Source organism: Eleginops maclovinus, chromosome 20 (assembly GCF_036324505.1).
Source record: "Eleginops maclovinus isolate JMC-PN-2008 ecotype Puerto Natales chromosome 20, JC_Emac_rtc_rv5, whole genome shotgun sequence".
Classification (NCBI taxonomy): domain Eukaryota; kingdom Metazoa; phylum Chordata; class Actinopteri; order Perciformes; family Eleginopidae; genus Eleginops; species Eleginops maclovinus.
This window is the reverse complement of record NC_086368.1, coordinates 13,755,303-13,777,194: the sequence shown is the minus strand read 5'-3', so window position 1 is coordinate 13,777,194 and position 21,892 is coordinate 13,755,303. Positions and strand designations below refer to the sequence as shown.

Sequence of the window (21,892 nt, the reverse complement as noted above, 5' to 3'; positions counted from 1 at the left end):
CATGTTCTGATTAAGTCGTATTCACAAAACTCTAGGCATGGCTCAATTACTTTGAGTAAGACATGAGCAACTCATGTATTCCAAGATTGAACAGTTGAAATGATTTCATCCAGATCCATTAATTGTAAAGATACCTTTTGATTCTCAGCTAAACCTCCTCCACCTTTTGTTAGATTTTCCCTATACATTTGCTAATAGCAATGTCAACATTTAGAATATTTTCATTGTTTAAGATGGTCGACATTATACATCAGCTGCCTTTATTGGAAAGTGAATACAAGTTTGTTTTCTCAGTGTTGCTTCTCATACAATGTTAGACACTGTGACTCTAAATTCCTGGGAGCATTTTGGCCTCTGTGTCTTTTTGACACCAGATTTCTCCCCTGTGTGTGTGTGTGTGTGTGTGTGTGTGTGTGTGTGTGTGTGTGTGTGTGTGTGTGTGTGTTTTTATGTGAGGCAGTTGAGCACCTCTCTGCCTTCCTTTGTTTCAACGTCAGGAGGCATTTAAGGGAGCGGGACATGCCAAGGTCTGTTCGCTCTCTCTGTCACTCTCTCTTGTTTAGGGGAGGGGGGGGGTGGGATGGGGGGGTCGTCTATGTGACATTTGTTTTTTCCTTTCTGAAGATACCCCCCCCCCCCCTTTCTAAACTTGATCTTTCTCTTCCAATAGTGTGCATCAATGTGTGTGTTCTCTGCACAAACTTGGCTCAGTTTACACGCCTAGTGTTGTGTAACCAAGAGCCTTTAATGATTCAATTACAATTACAAAGGGTCAATTAAGAGATTAGGTGGTATGTAGGGGCATGGGCAGTTAAAAGAAATGCGGACTGAAAGAAGAGTAGAGGGTTGAAGTTGGATTTGGGATCAAAATACCCCCCCCCAATGCTTTGTAACTTGGGGATTGTAGGCTTTCAGGGGAAACGCTCTCCACTCTTCAGTGATAATCTCCCTTTTCTCTATCACCCTCTTCTCTTAAATGGGTTCTTCAAAGATAGTTTAACAATGCTCCTCGAAACTCATATCAGCCCATAGGAGGAAAGCGGCTAACTGTGATACAATGGGACAGCTGTTACTGCCAGTGATCAAGACAGAAGATATATGCCATGAGTTATGAGATAACACTGTAGTTTAAGCAGATGACTGTATGTTGTTATTAGACTAAAAGGAGCTTAGACTTTTGCGTGTGCCTGTTCTAGTATCACTCTGATAAAATAAGGTTATCTGTGTCAGTGGGTCACATACAAGCCTATGCTCCTGTACTCTTAATGCCTCTGGCCTGTCTTTTCTTCACACTGTCACTTTCTCTACATTGGTGACAAGATAAGTACACTGAAGCCTTAGTAACCTTGGTGAACCTGGAAATTCAAGTTCAGTGCTGCTGCAGAAACTGAAACAACAGATTATCTCACCTCAAATAACCAAATGAACAGATGAAGTCACAGAGTGAGCATAGACCAAAGACACGCACATTTTCAGTGCAGCAGTTAGGTGTTCATAAAGAAAAGAAGGTTTCAGGGTTACAACCTACACTTCAAGTGCCTTGTACTGAATTCAGTTTTTCCTATCGACAGCCACACATCCCTCTTTGGCCATGAACACGATTCTTCTTCAGGTCTTGTCAGATTATGTAGTTACTGTGAATTGTGCAAACACTGTAATCAAATTATTACTCTAATCTTGTTATTCGCAGTAATGAGGTTACAGTTTGCCTGTTACAACAGACATTATTCACCTTTGACTCTGAACGCCTACAGACTCATCTGTTAGGAATGACAAATACTGTAGCTTATGAAAATGGTTGAAGAAAAGCTCTCATTTAAATCTATGAAACAACTTAATTCAGTGCAGAATAATGTTATTAATTAAACGTTACTCTTATTAAAGCTGCAGGAGCAGAGAGAATCCCAGGCTGCTGATAGTAGGGCCAGCTTGAAACCAACATCTTGTGAGGTTTAGTGTTCCAGCTTGTCTCTGTTTGTGGGGTCACAGCTTCCAGCCTTGTCTCCACTACACCACATTTACTGGGGCCTGGGATGACTCTGAATAATGAGACAATCTTTTATGTCTACAAAACTATTTGTCAAATACCCAACAGTTTGCTAACTGTCTGCTCGAGTTGCAGAAATGTGGTTTAAATAGCTGACAAGACATATTTCAAAAGAGTTACTTTAAACATTAAAGCTTAAAGTGAGGATCAAACGCATAATCGCACCCTTCATCTAATGTAATTAATCATAAAGGATCACAAACTTTTTTTTGAAAGATTTATTTTCCCTTTTTAGCATTTTTGCCTCTTTCTTTGCTTGCGTCCGAATAGAAAAGGGAGGATAGAGAGAGGTACGACATGCAACAAAAGTCTAAAGGCTAGAATTGAACTTAGGAGTTCCGACAGATCATTATTTATAATCCACTTTGCCTGAGTTGTTTCTGTAGAAGATTTTTGAGAGCCATGTTGGTGTTTTTTCAGGTTGCAGAGCATGGAGGTGGTAGCCTTGATAATATTACAAATAAAGGCAAAAATAGAGAGCTGGGTTTATTGGGTGCTATAAAAAAGAAGGGCTGTATTGTATGCATGATGATGAATGGGAAGGACTAACCCAGATTTAACAACCTATCCCGTAAAAGCACCCCCCACCCCACTCTGCAGACAAAGCCTAACTTTGTTACCATGAAAAACAACAACATATTACATTGATGTTGTTACCCAGATTTGCTCCTGAGTCTTAATTTTTCTCATTTTCAAGCTCAAGAGAAAATAAATTAGGACTTATTTTATACTCTTTTAGCCCAGTCTTTGACAGTTCATGTGGAAGTGTTAAGAGTTTGCAGGTTTAAGTATGTGTCAAGGATTTCTGTTTTTGTAAGTGAGCTTGTGCAAATGTGTTTGTGCCTTTGTACACCCTTGTCTGTGTGTTTGTGTGTGTGTGTGTGTGTGTGTGTGTGTGTGTGTGTGTGTGTGTGTGTGTGTGTGTGTGTGTGTGTGTGTGTGTGTGTGTGTGTGTGTGTGTGTGTGTGTGTGTGTGTGTGTGTGTGTGTGTGTGTGTGTGTGTGTGTGTCTGCTTCCTTTTTAAGTGTTTGGTGCTGCTGTTTTTATTGAGCCATCTCCTGGACTGTAGCCTGGTTTTCACAGCCTTTCCTTTAAAAACGCGCTGCCAATGACAGGAAGGACTCCTCCTCCTTCCAGGGCAGGAAGGCAGAGAGGACAGAGGGGGGAAGAGGGTTATTAGTGAGGGTTGTGCTGAGGGGGGAGTGCAGAGGAGGGGAGGGGACGCTGGTATTGAACTTAGAACAGCTGATGAAAGGGATTGTCACTCAGATCTCCCCTATCTCCTCCCTGCTGTCATGGTAATTACTCGCTCAGCATATTTGAGGCTGTGGCTCTCCCCCACTGTTAATCTGCTCTCATGAATTACAACAGAGTACAGTCATTGAAAGCATGAAAGACACATTTTTATAATGAAAGAGCATGTCATGTAACCAGAATTTAATTTACAAGATGCATTTCTTTGAAATTGACACAAAGGTGTTTTATGTGTTATGGCTTTTTCATGATGAATGATGTTGAGATTCTTCACACTGTTTCTGTGAATGTCACTCAGTCGCACTGGAAACCCTCACACACACAGTCCAGCTGAACTGTGGCCCCGTGCAGCAGCCTACACACACACACACACACACACACACATATATTCACAAGTGCACGCACATTACACAGTGTACTGCTGAACATTTTGTGAGGCGGTTATGTAAAAACAGAATTTTCTTTCGAAATGAATGTTTTGAGGACTCAAAGTAAAAGAGGTGTCAGTAACAACTGCTATTTGGTTCAATGTACTGTTTTTACAAAGATCTGAGGAAGTAAAGTTTTTTTTTTAAAAGCTAAACAATTGAAAAATACTATTGCTTTGTTACTATGCCACAGTGGTCCACTACACTCTCGAGCGAGGCTCATTGGAGCCCCCAGGCCAAAGTCTAGTTCAATGAGATGTTGGCAGGCTGCAGGCCCTACAGGCCATATGTCACAGTGTGTCTACTGCACAGCCACTCCAAGGCAAGGAAAAAACCCCTTCAATATCTTTTTAAAACAGACCACATGCTCACTCTGTCCATGTGTGTATTTAAACAACTGCAGCTCCAGGACACATTGAGGCAATCTGCGTTTTACGTTTTATACGCTCATTAATAAATGACAGATAAGTTCTGAAAACCGTCTGATGACACCAGCATTATTTTCCTTTCTGTATAGAAATGTGTATCTATGTACAATTCTAGTGTACTGACTTCAAACGAATGATGTGATGTAATTTACTGTATACAATTAAAAGTTGAAATTGAGGGGGTGGTAGTATGTGGCTGTTATACTGAATCCACTACTACTGCTCAGGATTGAAGTTGTCACTCCATCAAGACTCATCAGAGCTGATAAGGAAGGTGTCTGCTTTCAGAAAGGTGTTTGATGTCTAAACAGGGATGTGTTGATCTGACAACCAACAGTGAGGAGGAAGTTAGAAAATACCAAGAAGGGAGCAGATCAAGTAAAGTATTGTTAAGAAGTACTATTGTTACGGAAAAAACCCTCAAACAACTCACAAGAGTCATCCAAAGACAGGTTATATTTAAAGTTCTGATTGAAACTTTGGGGAGAATAAATATGCAGCTAGCTGATGAGGCTGATTCACATAAGTCATTCTTTCTGATCTGCATCCAATAGAGGTGTGCTGATTGATGTTGTGACACGCTGAGGGGTGAGTTGTAGGTGAGGGGGAGAGGCATTTGTTCCATCCAAGGCTCTGAGGCTGAGCTCAGTTCAGGGTGATGACAGAAGCTTGACAGTTTTTGGCTCCTTTCCTTATTTCTCCACGGCAGGTACAATCCCCCTCCCCCCTCCCTCTCTCTATCTCTCACCGCCTTCAGCCCAGTGTCTCTCGCCCTGTCTCCCTCCGTCATGTTTCTGGGAGTCACGTCGCTCCTCGACCACTCTCAACACCCTCAGACGGTGTCAGTCACTACCTCTCTCCTGGCGCCAGATGCAGCTTCTCGGTTTCAATGGGAGCTATTTTTCCACTTGTTCTCTCAGGGCCACTTTTACATTGTCAGTGTTACTATATAAACAGAAAACAGTGATCAGGTTACAGTGCCACTCATTCAAATCCACCTCCCACACCTGGGCTCTGACGCCCCCCAAACTGAATACATCATAGTATTCACCTCCTACACAACAAGCTGCTCTATGTTTACTCGTAAACTTACATGAAATGATACACTCTCCTGCAAACTCTGAATAATTTCACTCATTGTTGGAGAACAGCGCTATTATTAAGAGCAAGTATATGAATTAGGCAGACATGACAATATCTATAATCTTTAAAGATAAACAATCAGTTCCTTTATGAACATAACCATCAGGGCCGCAACGAACAATTGTTTCTTTATCTTTTATTAAGTCTGTTACTTTCTCAATTCATCTATTTCTTCATTATAATACTATTATATTTCCATGGAATAAGAAATAATTCTAAACACTTTCCTGAAGTACAAGATGCTGTCTAAAGATCTGAAGTATATTCAAGTAACTATAACAAAGTAGACAAAGAAAATCAGCATATTGACAGGGTTGCAAAAAAGGGAAAACTAAAAGACTGCATTCGAAGCCTTCGATCACATAGCAGATAAAAAAAATAGTATTTTTCTACCCTAATACATTAATAATGAATCACTGTGCAGTGCACACATCTGCTTTATCTAGTGTGATAAAGCATAAAGAGGTTCAGTTTTAACAACGTCACAGGCTGTGCAGTCAGACTGATTTTTTGGTCTAAAATATAAATGTTATAGGAACTATTTAATGCCACTGACATTGTGTTACGAAGGTCTTATTACAATATAATTAGGCTACTTACAGTTTGTGACTTTGAAACAACAGAGATGTTCAAATGTAAGCATAGAAAGTTAATGATTAATGGTTTGGTGGGTTTTTTATTTCCATTTCAGACTCTTCTTGTCACTTAAAAGACAGTAACCCCAGTTATTATTTTGTACACTTGTAACAATCTTTGTGTCAGATCAAAGTAACCAAAGAATTACTTAATGGAAAACAAGGGTTGTTTTTCGTCTCTCACTTTCTCAAAACCTTTTATTTCGGATAATAATTATACTTTTTAGGATGAATTTCTGCAACACATTTCCCTTCAAATCACTATTCATCAAATGTTGTGTTCAATTACAAAAGTCTGAAGTTTGAATTTGAAAGCAAGCTGATGGTCTTGTAGTTAGCAATGGCCTTCTTCAGTCAAGGTCAAAGTTAAATGGTCAGGATATTTTCTAACCTCTCGGCCACTGGGAAGTTTCTGTCCTCGGACTCACCTCCTTTTTTCTCTTTCTTTCTCTTTTCATTTTCCCCTTTCTGTTTTTATTAGACTATTCCTTTGTGCCTTTGCTTTCTGTTTTTTGAAACCTTACCACTCTTGTTAATGGCTGAGGGTTCAGGTTGGGGTTGCTGTGGTCGGGTGGGGGCCACATTTGGTCAAGTCCTGTGCTATCCATTGAAGGCGACAGGAGGGGCTGTGCCTTTGGGGTTTTTGACCCCAGATTCTTTATTTTTACTAGGAAGGGATCCAAGGATGGAGCTGTTGATGTGAATAGCTGCCCAAGGTGACTGGATCCCAATAAAGAGGCCGTCAGCCTGGCCGGGGGCCTCCTCCCCATCCTAGACACAACCTTTATAGGGCCGCTTATGAGCCTGGGCATCTATTAAACCCTGTCCAGCCTGCACTGAGGAATTTAGGGCTAGGAAACAAGGGAGTGGGGGTGGGAATGGGCAAAGGGAGGTGAAGTTGGGGTGACTGAAGGTGAAAGTTGAAAGGCATGTTCGAAGGAATCTGGTTGTTCTTTGGTCATCACCTTCAAATGTGTACCAGGCGTGTCTCACTCTCTATAAGTTCAGGCAACCTCGTTTGTTTTCCAAACAGCTGGACACACTTGTACCTGCGTCTACTATCCATTGTTTATTCTGAACGTTTTCTTTTAGCAGCAGTTGAAGGACTTGTGCCTGTGGCCAGCAAATGGTGTTATACAGTGTGCCATTTTCTTTAGCGAGGCAGCGAGAAGGAACAGAGGGAGACAGCAGAGCCTCATAAACATCCCGCCTCTGTTTGTTCACATGGGGCTGGAGGTATATAGGCAGGTCTGGTTGGACAGTCTTTCAAATAAAAATGTGAGCTTGCACACACACACACACACACACACACACACACACACACACACACACACACACACACACACACACACACACACACACACACACACACACACACACACACACACACACACACACACACACACACACACACAGATGCAAAGATGCAAAGATTCAGATGTCAGTCAAGAAGTCAACAGAGGTATGCTGCTCCCCCACTCACCAGTAAATGGAGAAGCCAATCAAATCTCAGCTGCCAATCAGCATTTTATCAGCAGGGCCATCTGGCCATCAGCTAATTGTGTCTCTTTTAAGTCCCTGTCAATCAGCAGTGCCCCCCCCCTCCCTTTTCTCTTAAAAATGTCTGCCTTTGAGCTTGCCTTCTGGCTCCGAGGGGTGGCCTGCATGGGGTTGGGGGTTGTTTGTTGACCATTCTCTCTTAATCAGTTGCTGTATTAGCTTTCATCATAGTTTCAAAGACTTTAAGCACTTATGTAAACAAGATGTTCTGATATAATAAGAGTTGCTTTTTTCCCTTACTCCTGCAGCGGTGGAGACCCAGAGCACCAGCTCAGAGGAGATGGTGCCCAGCTCTCCTTCTCCCCCTCCTCCTCCTCGTGTCTACAAACCGTGCTTCGTGTGCCAGGACAAGTCATCTGGCTATCACTATGGAGTGAGCTCCTGTGAGGGCTGCAAGGTAAAGGAAGCCATGACACCTGAGGATTTACAGGACATGTAGGAAGTGGACAGCTGATGTTTCAGCTAGAGCTGGACAGATGTCAGCACTGCAGAGCTTTACTGTTAGCATCTGTTAAGCTGCCCCCTAGTGTACCCTTACTAACATTGCATATATTGATGTAACAGCCAAACATAAGTATGCAATAAAGCTTTGCTAAAGTGGAGGTTTAGAGCTTGAAATTAAAATAAAAAAATCTAAATTGGAGGCTTTTGGGCGCTTGAAGTATATAAACAGAGAACAATTAATTATTTAGAAAGAAGCTGAGAAAGACTTCAGATCTAAGTCCGGCAACTCATTTAAGATAAGATATACTTCAGTGATCCCAAATTGAGAAATTGTTTTCATTGCAGCAGCATGTAAAACAAAGTATTGCACATAATTTAGAAATAAAAAGAGTAGAAAAGAAACAATTAAACAATATAAACATCTCAAATTAAAGGATAAAACAGAGCTCAAAAAGTGAAAATATAAAAGTTTACCGTGAAGATAAAAATCTGTAAACCGTCTGAGAAATAAAACACGATTGAAGGACTAAGTTACATCTAACACAATATAAAAGTAGGATATTATAAACATTTAGTGTGCGAGAATGGCATATTAAATTGAATACCAATGTAAAATGTACAGTGCAAAGTTTTAAGTCCAGTTAACAAAAGAGAAACTGGATCAAGGAATGTATCAACCTTTGGCATATTGCACTTTATTTTATAAGCATTACATTTAAAAACAATCAACTAAAAGTCCATAACCATCTTAGTTGAACAAAGGCAGAGAAGTGTCTGAAGCTCCAAGCTAACATACTGTATGCTCACAAGCACAATGCTGACTTTCCTATTTAATGATGACAATGTTCCCGATCTTGGTAAAGCATGTTAGCATCATAAATATCAGTTTTAGAAAAACATCACACCTGAGGTTGACTGACTGACTGACTGGAGCATGGCTAAAGATCTATTTTCTGAGATGTTATTGAGAGCATTTTACTGTCATAATCAGTTTGAAAGACATTTTCTTGTATCTGTTTCAGGGTTTCTTTAGGCGCAGTATCCAGAAGAACATGGTGTACACTTGCCACAGAGACAAGAACTGCCAGATCAACAAAGTGACGCGCAACCGCTGCCAGTACTGTCGGCTGCAGAAGTGCTTTGAGGTTGGCATGTCCAAAGAAGGTGAGAAGAAATATGGTGATCAATATTATTATTACCAAAAAAAATACTTAATCACTATTAACGAAAAAGCTGTGGGAAGAATGGGCTTTTAAAGCGAATCCACTTGTGCCTGTTTTTCCCTGTAGCGGTTCGCAACGACAGGAACAAAAAGAAGAAGGACGTGAAGGAAGAGGTTGTGCTACCAGAAAACTACGAGCTGAGCGGGGAACTGGAAGAGCTGGTTAAAAAAGTCAGCAAAGCTCACCAAGAGACCTTTCCATCTCTGGGCCAGCTGGGAAAATACACTACAGTACGTTTTTAAATGCATAATCACCTCCAACCCCTAAACCCTCCACGGAAGCATTAGCTCACTGCTTTGCCAGAAGGATAAACGCTGTATGGACTCTGCACAAGCACACAGACCAAAGTTTCCCTCTTTCTCTCTCCCAGAATTCAAGTGCCGACCACAGAGTGCAGCTGGACTTGGGCCTGTGGGATAAGTTCAGTGAGCTGTCCACTAAGTGCATTATAAAGATTGTGGAGTTTGCCAAGCGGCTACCAGGCTTCACTACGCTCACCATCGCTGACCAGATCACCCTCCTCAAATCTGCATGTCTGGACATCCTGGTACCCAACACCTGCTTCTATTACTCCTCCTCTTTAATCAACTCCCCTTCCACCTCCCTCACGCTTTCTCATTTGTCACGCTGCTTAACTTTAAAATGATTAATTTGAATAGCTGCCATGATTTTATTTGACTGAATTTCATATTCATTTTACTAACTGCCAGCATTGTTCGTTCCTCTCTGTCTTGTTATTTAATCTCCTCTCTTAGATGCTGAGGATATGCACTCGCTACACCCCCGAACAGGACACAATGACGTTCTCAGATGGCCTCACACTCAACAGGACCCAGATGCATAATGCCGGCTTCGGCCCGCTCACAGACCTGGTGTTTGCTTTTGCCGGTCAGCTGCTGCCTTTGGAGATGGACGACACAGAAACAGGCCTGCTCAGTGCCATCTGCCTCATCTGCGGAGGTAAGGTTTTTTCCTACTGGCGTGCTATCATTAGCTAACAGAATCTTAAAATGTTACTTTTTCTCATTGTTTTACAGTTCCCTCACTATAATGTTTCCAGCTTTTCTACCATTTCACCTCAACTTCTTCACTTCACCTCTTTTAATATGTCTCTTGTTTCAGACCGTATGGATCTGGAAGAGCCACAGAAGGTAGACAAGCTGCAGGAGCCTCTACTGGAGGCTCTGAAGATCTACACCCGCCGCAGACGCCCCAACAAGCCTCACATGTTTCCCCGCATGCTGATGAAAGTCACAGACCTCCGAGGAATCAGCACCAAAGGTCAGCTGAGGTTTCACATAACCATATCACATCAAATAAGTAGGGCTGAAACAAAGCGTCCTACTATTTAGTTTTTTGGTACCTACCTAAATGTACCCACAGTTCTGAGAATAATTATGATCAATTCCATTTTTGGACATAGTTATGGGATGTCTACTTTTTTTCACATCAGTTTGACAGTACACCCAAACTCTTAATAAAATCGTATTGGCACAGGTATCATAAAATTCAATGTCCAATCTTACTCAGGAGATAACTGGTTTAAAAATAGGAAAATGAAGAGATTTTTTATTTTTTATTAGACATTTTTTTTCTTATGAGGAAAGAAACCTTTGTATACACTATCCATTAAATAAATATGTGTGTGTGTCCGTAGGTGCAGAAAGAGCCGTCACACTGAAGACGGAGATCCCGGGCCCCATGCCTCCACTGATCAGAGAGATGTTGGAGAACCCCGAGGCCTTCGAGGACAGCAGTGACTCGGGGGACAGCGCTGCAGCCGCTCCCCCCGCCATTCAAGCCATCAAACAAGAAGAGAAAACCACTGATGAGTCTGCAGTTGAGGAGGAAGAAGAGGAGGAGGAAGACGACTACTGGGACGAGGAGAAAGACAGAGGGGCAGACAGTGACAGGGAGCCGTCGGGGGAGGCGGTGCCGGCGGCGGCAGGCGGGCAAAAGAAAGGCGTGACTGGGAAAACGCAGTGAGACAGACACCATGATGCTGCTTCCTCCTTCAGATCACTGAGCCCTCACCCAGCAATATCTCTCCTGAGAAACCTCACAGAATTAGGCTCTTAAACAACAACAGTGTTTCATACAGCACATTTTTACATAAACTGAATAATGTACATGTGACTGAAAGGAAAATGTGTTGAATTCAGTCGAGGAGGCTATAAGTGGGAGAAGCAAAAGCACTACATTTCAGTGGGCTGGGGAGAGCATCGTGAAAAGTCACTGTGCCAAAATGGGACTGTACAAACGATATTTCAAAAGTGTTTGGTCCACCCAAACGGGAACTAGAGGTGGTGGACAGAAGAAAATGCACTCCTCCGCTATCTATAAGGGCTATGCTTTGTATAAAATTGATGGTAAAAATACATTGCAACAACGGGACTCTATGTCCATTTGCCGCATATGTCTTCTCAGAATTCCTATTATTACTATTCAGAGATATGCGACTTATTTTTTTATAGTGGTTTTTCTATGCATGTTTCTGTTGTCCTGTCTATGGGACTTTGTGTTGCTTTTTTGTATATTTTTCACCATAAGTCCTGCTCAAATTTGACTTGACATGTGATTTCTTTGGCTTGTCTTGTTATTTGTATGCATTTGTTGCTTTATTGGACAAAGTGAAAAGCATTAGTGAAGATAGTAAAGGGAGCAAAAGCAAAGAGAGAGCAGGTCATGAGCAGGACTCAAACTCACAATCTGACAAGCATGTAGTTCTCTGATCGTAAAACATCCGAAAGACAAAACAGCTCTGGTGCTTTTGATGCAAAATGGACTCAAACAAATAATAGAAAAGAAATGCAGCAAACTATATCCAACTTCTGACAAAAACACACACACAGAAATTACAAAAATAATCTGCAGGGTAGATTTAATGTCATCATCACCAAATCTCAGGTTGATTCTTTTAGTGCCATGTCTCACCTGAATTTTGAGAAACTGCTGCTGTAAACGCACCCCTGTTCAATAAAATAAGTCTTCTAACAATAAAGAGTAGAGATGATTAGAAATAGAGGTTGTTTATCATGCCCTTGGTACAGTGAATCAGGTACACATAAGCCATAATATTTTCATTTTGTAAGAGTGAGGATACAATCTTCCAAATGAGCGCAACACTCAATCAGTTTACTTCACAGAAAACCTCAGGTGTGTATGTGTGCGTGTGTGTGCATTAGTGTGTTTACCAACCCACAAAGTCATGTTGTAAATATATGATGTTACTTTCATTAGTGCCATAATCCACAGTGAGCATTTAAGAAGAAGTTCAATTAAAAGTATTCTTAAAAATGCACATAAGATAGATTTTGTAGATAACTATCAAATGTGCTCACCCAAAGACTTCTGTTGGACATTGATGCCGATGTCAGATGAGAAACGATCCCATGATTGATTAACACGAGGTTGCAACCGTCCAACAAAACTAAGAAAACAAAAGCTTTACATTGGGTTCCCTGTCTGCCGAAGCACAGGGCAGCAGTTTCAAATAATATGTATCTCATGAGTGATGCAAAACATGTATTTTGTCAAATAAATCATTTGTTTTTCATTCAGATTTTTTTTACTTAAGATACAATTATCTCTGTAATGAAAGACAAAGGCAATTATTACTGAACTCCTTAATATTTGTAAGGAAACAATGTCTCCATCAGTATGGTGTCCTTCAAAGAATTGCAGTACAGCTGCAGCGTAACATTGATGTAGTTTGTTGATATAAGGGATAAAAGAAGAAGCTAGTATAAGATATCTAAAGGATGAATGAAGCAGAGAAAGAGAAGATGTAGAGAATATAGGAGGAAAACAGATCCTACATCGGCTCAGTGGCAACCCTGCAGCCGCTTTACAGCAGTGACCATGATAGATAGATATTTGGCACCAGATGTGATATCATTCAATACGCAGAGGATTGAAATAATCAACACTGTCGCCATAATGACGTTCATAGACTGTGTGTCTACTGACTTGTGATAATATAGAATGGAAACATCCCAATCACATGACTGAGGTAAAGGATAATAATTATCATCAGTGTTTTTCTTTACTTGTTAATCTCCATCTCTCAAACTCTCACACGCAATGATTTGCACATCGTCAGCCAATATCCGAGGTTTTAAAATATCCGATTACAGCCGTATTTCATAGTAATCATTTCTGTTTTTGTTTTATTGAATTTGAGCGGGTGCAATAGATAAACCATGGATGAGGTCACAAAGGCCTCAGCTCCATATGTAAGCATGTGAATAGGAAGAAGAAAAAAAAGACCAAAGATATTTCATTCAGTTTGGACAAAAACAACTGTTACTCATACAAATTCCAGTAAGGTCGACGATGGGATATGTATTCACGTTGTATTTTTTGATAGAAAAAAATGTCATAATCTCAAATGAGTTTTAAAGCTGGAACCGTTTTATCTCTGTTACATTTGTTGTTTTTTTTAACTGTTGTCTTTTTATAAACTATATATTTGTAGTGTGAAAATAACAGCCTTATTCTTATGTTCAGGGATTCAGACACCTCATACGTTTTACTTCAATTTGATTTACACAAAAAAGCTCTGATACATACACACACACACACACACACACACACACACACACACACACACACACACATACACACACACACACACACACACACACACATACACACACACACACACACACACACACACACACACACACACACACACACACACACACACACACACACACACACACACACACACACACTCAGAAAAACAAAGACTGGGCTGATCTGTTGTCGTTTTTACATTTTGACTTGTTGCTTGTTTGCTTGTTTGCTTATTTGTTATTTGTTGTTGTCTTTCTTGTATTTTGATAAAGGCGCTTTTGGTTTCAGACCTTCAGTGTCTTCTTTATGATAACTTTACAGGCCATGAACACGGAAATACTTAAGAGGTCAAATTACAAAATACACATGACCACCAGCATGTATTTATCATCACATTTTATTAAAGAGCACCATCCCACTCACAGAAGCTCAGATCAATAATCAGAATTATCATACATTTACTTTACTAATATTCTTCCAAACTGACGCTGAGTTGAACAAGCTTCAACAGGACATTTCTCACTTGTCTGTAACAACCACACACCCAGCCACACTGTTGACACAGTTTCACGATTCACACGCAGACGTTATAAATCCATGGTATCAAATATTATTTTTCTCAAAACAGTTGCAGCATGCACAGACATATTTGAACAAGCTAAAAAACAAAGCTAGAAAACCTATGGATAACGAGAGGAGACTGAGAACTTAAATATTATTTGGAAACAATTAATTTGAAAATGTAAAGACTGACAGTTTGTTATAACGTAGAAATAAAACCATAAGCCATTCTATTTAACAACATTCTACACCCTTAAAGGTACCCCAGTATACAATATGTTATAGGTCTCAGATACACTGCCCAGCCAAAAAAAGGTCACACACTCTAATATTCGTTGGACGGCCTTTAGCTTTGATTACGGCATGCATTCGCTGTGGCATCGTTTCCACAAGCTTCTGCAATGTCACAACATTTACTTCTGTCTTGCATTAATTTTGCGGGACGGGAGATTCGGACCACTGCGCAAAGTCTTCTCCAGCACATCCCAAAGATTCTCAATTGGGTTCAGGTCTGGACTCTGTGGTGGCCAATCCATGTGTGAAAATGATGTCTCATGCTCCCTGAACCACTCTTTCACAATTTGAGCCCGATGGATCCTGGCATTGTCATCTTGGAACATGCCCGTGCCATCAGGGAAGAAAGAATCCATTGATGGAATAACCTGGTCCTTCAGTATATTCAGGTAGTCTGCTGACCTCATCCCTTGGGCACATAACGTTGCTGAACCTAGACCAGACCAACTGCAGCAACCCCAGATCACCCCCACAGGCTTGTGACCTTTTTTTGGGTCGGGCAGTGTACAAAACATGTCTCTGAAGAGTGTCTTGAAAAACAAAACAGATCATACATTGTAGCATGCCTTAAACCCCCCTGTTTCTAAAGTGCTGATTCTGTATCTATGACTTGAAATGCAAATGAGCTGCTGCTGGCCACGCCCCTATGAGAAGTGATTGGTTCAAAGAAACACAATGGTGATCTGGGAGGAGATTCAGGCGATAAAGTGGGTGCGTAGACATGACAAAGCGGTCTGCATAATAGGTGACCTTTAAGACTGTAAGGTGTCATTTTCTACATAAACAGCTGCAAAGCATCAGTAGAACAATCACAAAACAATGTTGGATAACCGGCATGAACTTGCATCACAGCGGTATACAAGTCAGTTGCCGTCCATCTTTTTGTTACCACATGGGGGATTCAACCAGATCACTGCAGAAAGAAAGAGGCAGAAGGTGCTGAGGATAAAAAAAATAGACAACACTGTCAGTAAAAATGTTATTAAATACAATGTTCCTTCTACTTCTGATCTACAGCTTGCTAATCCTTAACCTGTTTTATTACTGCTGCTATTTTTACTCTCACTGCGTTGCTGTCAGCATATTATTTACACTTCTATTTTTACTCTCTAGTGCTCTATGATTCCTACCACGAGAAAGGAAAGTGCCTGGTAAGTGGAATAACAGCTTTCTAAAACCAGTCCACCAGGGAGTGTGAATGAAGTCATCCCAAAATACTCTCAGAGGTGACTCAAGTCGAGGGGGGAAACAGGGTGTGTACTGTGCTGGTGGGAAGCCAAATGTGTCACCTCAGGACAGTATGCTGTTTTTGGATTTTGAAAAAAAGAAACTAGGTCAATAATAGATAACATGAGAGAAAAGAAAAGAATTGTTTTGTTTTTTTATTCACAGAGGTAGAAACGATGTGGATTGTCACAAGATGCTCCAGGATGTTACCTTTATTCAATACTGTTATTGCAGATTCCCCTGGGTATGTTCTGATACACTGCACGTCCTTTCATTCTCAGACTGAATTGTCCTTTTTTTTATTGTACTTACTTTTTTGTATATTCATATTTATTGCTTCTGATCACATTTTTCTGTGCTTTCATGTACGTTTCCAACCTTCATGTTTTGGTTTGCAAGTCTTTGTTCCATGTTTCCCTGATTTAAATCTGACCCGGTTAGAATAAATACACTGTCATTACTTCTTTCTACCAGTCAGCATTAAACCTCAGTGGTCAACAGTAGAACTGGAGCAGAAACTAGCAGGGTGTGGGGAACGAGTCAAATATTAGCTCTGATGCAGATAGTGTTAACTCGTGTTTCATGTGTGAGTAGGATGGCACACCTGTGTGTCAGAGACTGGAGTCTCAGCAGCGAGGGTCTCGGCTCTGTGAGGCGGCTCCAGGGGAGTGGACAGGAACAGAGGCGAGAGGATTGATCGGGAGGAAGCTGAGGACCCATTTTCTTCATCCTCAGAGGAAGAGCCAGGAGCTGTTTAGAATCAGTATAGACTCTTTACTCGTTACAGTGCAGGGAAATAGCATTATACAACAGGTGGTAGTTACTCACAGATGGATGTGGAAATATCGTCTTTGGATTCAGTTCCTGGCACAACTTCCAACCTCTGCTCCAACTGACGGATGTAGATCAGCAGGCCCTGCCAGTGACCAATTACAAACCCAATTTAAAGAAAAGAGTGGAAAAAGTATTTGAAAAAGAAACACATTTAAAAATATATTTTCATGTGAATGCTATGATGTTTACTTTAATCTTATTTCCTTTTGAGTTTAGGATATTGTTTCTTATTTGTGTAATTAACAATATCATACAATCATTGAATGTAAACAGTGGGTGAACTCAGAGGTTTTACTATACCACAAGTCAAAAGAATTATCATGAAATATACTTTGAATGAATATTATATAATTGGATCATTATTATTATTGACCCTAAAATGTGAACTATACTTTGATGTTGCAGCTTTAAGGTCTCATCCTATCTTATCATTAAGAATACATCCTAATCAATTTGTTGATTAAATGTGGGTTATTATAAAGCAATCAGTCACTTATGTCGCCATATGAATTGAATACAATATTTTCTTCTGACATGTAAAGGAAGAGTAGCAGTAAATTAAAATACTTACTTAAGTACCTCTATATTGGACGTAAGTACAGTAATGGAGAAAGTCTATTTTGTTACCAAAATGAGAACTGGGAATCTAATTTATTCAACAAGGGCCCCAATGTTAGTGTGCCTTTGGGTGCTTACACAGAAGCATGAGAAACACTGTTATTTGTATAAATGCATTTTGATCTTTTAAGGATTGGTGGTCTCTGTGTGTGTGTGTGTGTGTGTGTGTGTGTGTGTGTGTGTGTGTGTGTGTGTGTGTGTGTGTGTGTGTGTGTGTGTGTGTGTGTGTGTGTGTGTGTGTGTGTGTGTGTGTGATGCCTTGCCTGTTTTTCGGCCTGCTGCTCCTCCCTCTCTTTCTGGGCCATCCTCAGACTGGCCTTGAGCTCCTGCAGCTCTCTCTTGGAATCGCTCTGCAGCACCTACAGGGGGCAGCAGCATCTTACTTGTGTGAACACACTCTACCCAGGCTCGTCCTGTTTCCCGCTGTTGTCATCATCGCGTCAGTAAAGAGAAATGTTTACTCGCTGTTCATGGAAGATTTCTATTTGTGCCTGCTAATGAGTAATAAAAGAACTACACTGAACTCTGGCTTCGTTCTCCAGTTTCCCAAAATGTTATCTGAGCATATGACGGTGGCGCACAAGCAGTTATATTTAGAGCTGAATTTGTTTGTGTGTTGAATAATGCGATGAACTCACTCTAGTGCAATCCCTCTCTCGTCCAAGCTCCACTTCTAGTTTCTCCCTCTCCATCCTCTCCTCCTGCAGCCACTCCTCCTTCCTCTGAACCTCACAGCTCAGGTCTTGTAATTTGTTTGCATCTGTCTGCATTTAAAAAAAGTTTAACAAACACAGCCAGGTTGACATTTATGTTTGTATGTGCTTTGCTGTAACTTCACCTCTGCTGCATGTTTGTACGCCTCTCTCTCTAGAGTCCAGTTGGCACGCTCCTCCCTGAGCACCAGGTTCTCCTCGGACAGCTGCAGGGTGAGCTGGGCTACCTGCAGCCGTGCTTGGTGCAGCTCGGTGTTGGTGTGGCCCTGGCGGATGCCCAGCTCCCTAAGCTCCCTGCGAAGGCCCTCAGCTACATGCTCACTAGCCTCCAGACGATCCTGCAGGGCTCGTACCTCCACCAGAGCCGCCTCATACTCCAACTGTGGAGAGGATAGAGGGGATAGGAAAGTGAAAACAACTCAAGATGACACCTAACCGTTTAAATCAGGCCTGGCTACATTCAATTATTATCATCTGTTCCCAGAAGAAGCACCAACCCATTACCTGCAGACACTTTCTCTTTTCCTCATCATGTTTCATTTGACTCGACATTTTCTTCACCCTCTCCTTCATTCTGTAGGATAAAAAGTTGTTTTTTTGGCCCAGACAAATAGAAATATAGAAACAAATGTTTATGCTAGCATACTGTATATCTCAAACACTTGCCTTTCCAGTTCACTCTTCTCCTCTTTCTCCCTGTCACTCAGGATCTTGATGTCCTCCTCCAGCTCTTTGATCCGCTGCTCACTCTCATCTTTTTCAGTCATTAGTTTACTCAGCTCTGATGTCAGATTCTCCTGACTATATTTTACATTCTTTTAATATCGTAGAGAGAAGAGAAACACAATGTATCATCAGTTATTTATAACATTCAGAAAAGGTAAAAATGGACAAATCATCTGATGGCATAAGCTATATGTACCATGTGATTTCCTTCTATGTTCTTCAGGATCTCACAGTTGTGTTTCATGTTGGCTCTGAGTTCCGAGATCTCCTTCTTCATTGCTTCCCTTTCGAGCTCCCAGGCCACCCTTGCCTTTCTGTTGTCCTCTTTCTGTTTCTCTGCCTCCTCTTTCGCCACGTCTAGGGACCGATTTATATCTGCTTGTTTCTTTAAGCTTTCATCGAGCTGACTCTGTTCACAACATGTAGAGAGGGGAACATTTTAACATGAAATGGATACATTGCAATATTAGTGGTTCCAATCAGTTGATTCAAATTGCACAGTAGTTAAAGGACTTTCTTCTAGATATTTGAATGAAGTACAGACGTTTTTATTTGTATTTCTCCCACCTGCAGCAGCTGAGCCTTGGTGATGACCAGTAGCAGATCCCCGTCCTCTCCGTCCTCCTCATCTTGCTCCTCTTTCAGAGTCTCCAGCTCCTCCAGTGGTTTGGGAGCTCTGAAAGTGAAGGGACGACTTCGGGCACACACCTTTCCCATCTTATCAACATATATAAACTGATACTCCACAGCACTGGGCCGGGGCAGGTAGGATGCTGTAGCAAGTAGATCCATTATTAATTAAAAAATAAATACATAGTTGCCAAATATTAACCAAGTGTTAGAGATAGAACATTTGAATAGTGGAGTATTCAGTTAAGCTCTGAGGTATTAATACTTTTGTTCCTAAAAACAGCAGAGCAGTAACTTTGAAGAAGTTGAAAAAATGAAATATTATTTTTTGTGACCTGCAATTGTGTAAGTAGCTGCAGTATCTGACCACACCCAACCATCAGTGATGCCTGGTGGTGGTCAGAGTTGCAGCTAACCTTAAATTCAGAGGAGATTAAAACTGAAACACTGCTCCTCAGTCTTATTTTTTAAGTATATTAAAATGATCTATGGACTTATCAGCTGTGTCATATTTTGAGAGGACATATTATGCTCATTTTCAGGTTCATAGTTGTATTTTGTGCCTTTACTATGAAATGTTTACAAGCTTTAAAGTTCACTGCCTGTTTAGAGCCCCTTAGTCTATCACGTACATGGTGTTCTAGCCAACAGAAGCCTGATTGTTACATATTGATGTCACTATCTTATGGAAGTAAACAAAGTAGTCCAATGGAGGAGTTTCAGGCAAGGAATTCCAGAATGTTAGCCTTTACATGCACAAAACCTATATAATATACTCCAGGAAAGGTAAACCCCAAAAAGCATCATAGGGCCTCTTTAATGTTTGGATGAATTCTCACCGTGGAAAAGTGCACAGCAGTTTACGCTGGTACCTTCAGTGTAACCTTCAGGGACAAGAGCCCAAGTATATGTGTGATACTGTTTCCTTGAAGTACAGCCAACCTGTGACATGATAACAAATATATTTTAATGCACACGGTATAGCATTTAACTTGCTTAAATATTTTCTGTGTCAGAGTGGGGAAAGGGGGTGATAAAGTGGGTCATTCACCTCAAAAATCCCTATCCAGTCTGTGCTGCTCCACCGGTGATCAGAGGTCAGACTGTAGTGGCACTCCACTCTGGATTGGGGGAAGTAAACTTGCCCCACATTACGAAACACCACTGTAGGCTGTTTTTCCATGGTAATGGGAAGCTGCGCTGTTTAGGAAGAAAACACGAGAGCTGTGAAACCTGCTCCAGTTTCATTCTGGAGGAGAACAGGTGATGAAAATGATAGCGGAGTCACATCAGGAATGCAGCATGCTCGTAACACCCGGCGATCATGACCATACAATGATTTCACAATAACAACAACAAGCTACATATTCTGAGCACTGAAGTTACAACACATATTCTTAAAGTTCAGTAGCCGACTAATAGCTCAACTTTATATTCTAATTTTGAAGCATTATTATTTTCCATGTCTTATATTTAATTTGCATAATCTAAAACGCGGGATATATTGGAAATTATGTAAATCAAGTCATATTTTTGCTTAAATATGTGCTGTTAATTTAAAATCAAATATCTCTTTTGTGCTGCCCTTATTCACAAGATAACCAGTTAATCCAGGCTTTTGATCTAAGTTGTTTTAAGTACAGTACTATCTGCTAAAATCAAGTACACAGTGCTTTCTAAGAACATTTGATATGTGTTTGCTTTCAATTAAGTGGATTAAAAAATTAAATAATTGGTGCCGTTAATGTTTTCTTACCTTATTCTGCTGAGAAGTTAATTTGATGTCTTGCTGTCGCCTCTTGAAGGATAAACTGTGAATCAATCTGTGGAAAGTGATGAGCAATCTTGTCCGGGGCAAGAGTTTCACAACAAACCCTGAATCATGTGGACCCCCAACTAAAATTAGTGATGCTGGGTGTCTCATGGGAGATGCAGTTCATGGATGTATAGTTCATCACAAGGAGAAACAGGGCTGCGAACTACAACTCCCATTATAAGATATTGTTATCGGATATAGGATCTGCAGCTGGTAGTTATTCCAATTCTTAGAAGTGGAGGAGGTGAGGAAAGGGGGGCACGATGATGAAGGCAATGAAAACATTTGTCTCTATAACAACTTATTTTCCTACAAACTGCTCTATGGGGCAATGATAAACTTCATTGTTTTTACCAGTGTTTTGTGTGAAAAACATTAGCATTTCCATGTTTCAGAGATTTGGATACAGCCTGTGCTCATAATACTCTGCAAATCAGACTTTTGAACCCTAACTGTGGCTGATTGCGCAATATTCTTGATCCCACTTATGAACACAAGATGGGAGTGTAGTTTCATCATACACTTACATTCAATAACAATTTAGGGGAATCACAAAGTCTAAAGCAAATCAAAAACACAACGCTTAAATTAATAGTGGCAGATGGTTGAAAACTAAACACTTACTAAATGTATTGACTTGTTTTAAAATAAAGACCATCAATGTAAAGCTTTCTGAGCAGCCAGACCCCATTGCAATTTTAAGATTAAAATGAGCTCACAATGATTGTGGAAA

The 21,892-nt window shown here is 40.7% G+C and overlaps 2 protein-coding genes across 4 annotated transcripts in view; one reads left to right on the top strand and one right to left on the bottom strand.

The window, feature by feature from the left end:
* The window catches only part of LOC134882693 (retinoic acid receptor gamma-A-like), a 34,493-nt gene extending 20,464 nt beyond the window's left edge, over positions 1 to 14,029 (top strand). For both annotated transcript variants that reach the window (XM_063910555.1, XM_063910556.1), the window contains 7 exons: positions 7,744 to 7,892; positions 8,962 to 9,103; positions 9,229 to 9,392; positions 9,533 to 9,709; positions 9,918 to 10,122; positions 10,285 to 10,443; positions 10,820 to 14,029. In XM_063910555.1, coding sequence (XP_063766625.1) covers positions 7,744 to 7,892; positions 8,962 to 9,103; positions 9,229 to 9,392; positions 9,533 to 9,709; positions 9,918 to 10,122; positions 10,285 to 10,443; positions 10,820 to 11,148 — 1,325 coding nt within the window. In that variant the 3' untranslated portion in view covers positions 11,149 to 14,029. The remainder of the gene's footprint in view (positions 1 to 7,743; positions 7,893 to 8,961; positions 9,104 to 9,228; positions 9,393 to 9,532; positions 9,710 to 9,917; positions 10,123 to 10,284; positions 10,444 to 10,819) is intronic.
* Positions 14,030 to 14,119: 90 nt separating this feature from the next.
* Positions 14,120 to 21,294, bottom strand: calcoco1b (calcium binding and coiled-coil domain 1b). Of its 2 annotated transcripts, none has more exons than XM_063910553.1 (13): positions 21,100 to 21,294; positions 20,395 to 20,543; positions 20,183 to 20,285; positions 19,281 to 19,486; positions 18,910 to 19,122; positions 18,654 to 18,802; positions 18,492 to 18,561; positions 18,113 to 18,367; positions 17,913 to 18,038; positions 17,538 to 17,633; positions 16,651 to 16,738; positions 16,427 to 16,572; positions 14,120 to 15,534 (listed from the first exon to the last, which is right to left on the bottom strand). In XM_063910553.1, the coding sequence occupies exons 2-13, from the start codon at positions 20,524 to 20,526 to the stop codon at positions 15,481 to 15,483; spliced, it is 1,638 nt and encodes a 545-aa protein (XP_063766623.1). In that variant the 5' UTR covers positions 20,527 to 20,543; positions 21,100 to 21,294; the 3' UTR covers positions 14,120 to 15,480. The 2 variants fall into 2 exon arrangements, with proteins under 2 accessions (XP_063766623.1, XP_063766624.1); XM_063910554.1 differs by having other exon boundaries at positions 14,120 to 15,508.
* Between the last annotated feature and the right edge of the window lie 598 nt (positions 21,295 to 21,892).

Bases quoted from the DNA above. Each gene is read 5' to 3' on its own strand.
- calcoco1b (XM_063910553.1), bottom strand. From the start codon at position 20,526: ATGGAAAAACAGCCTACAGTGGTGTTTCGTAATGTGGGGCAAGTTTAC. The intron at 18,039-18,112 runs GTGAAGTTACAG...TTTTAAATGCAG, and splicing joins CGTACAAACATGCAGCAGAG to ACAGATGCAAACAAATTACA. The intron at 16,739-17,537 runs GCAAGGCATCAC...GGTCACTGGCAG, and splicing joins AGCAGCAGGCCGAAAAACAG to GGCCTGCTGATCTACATCCG.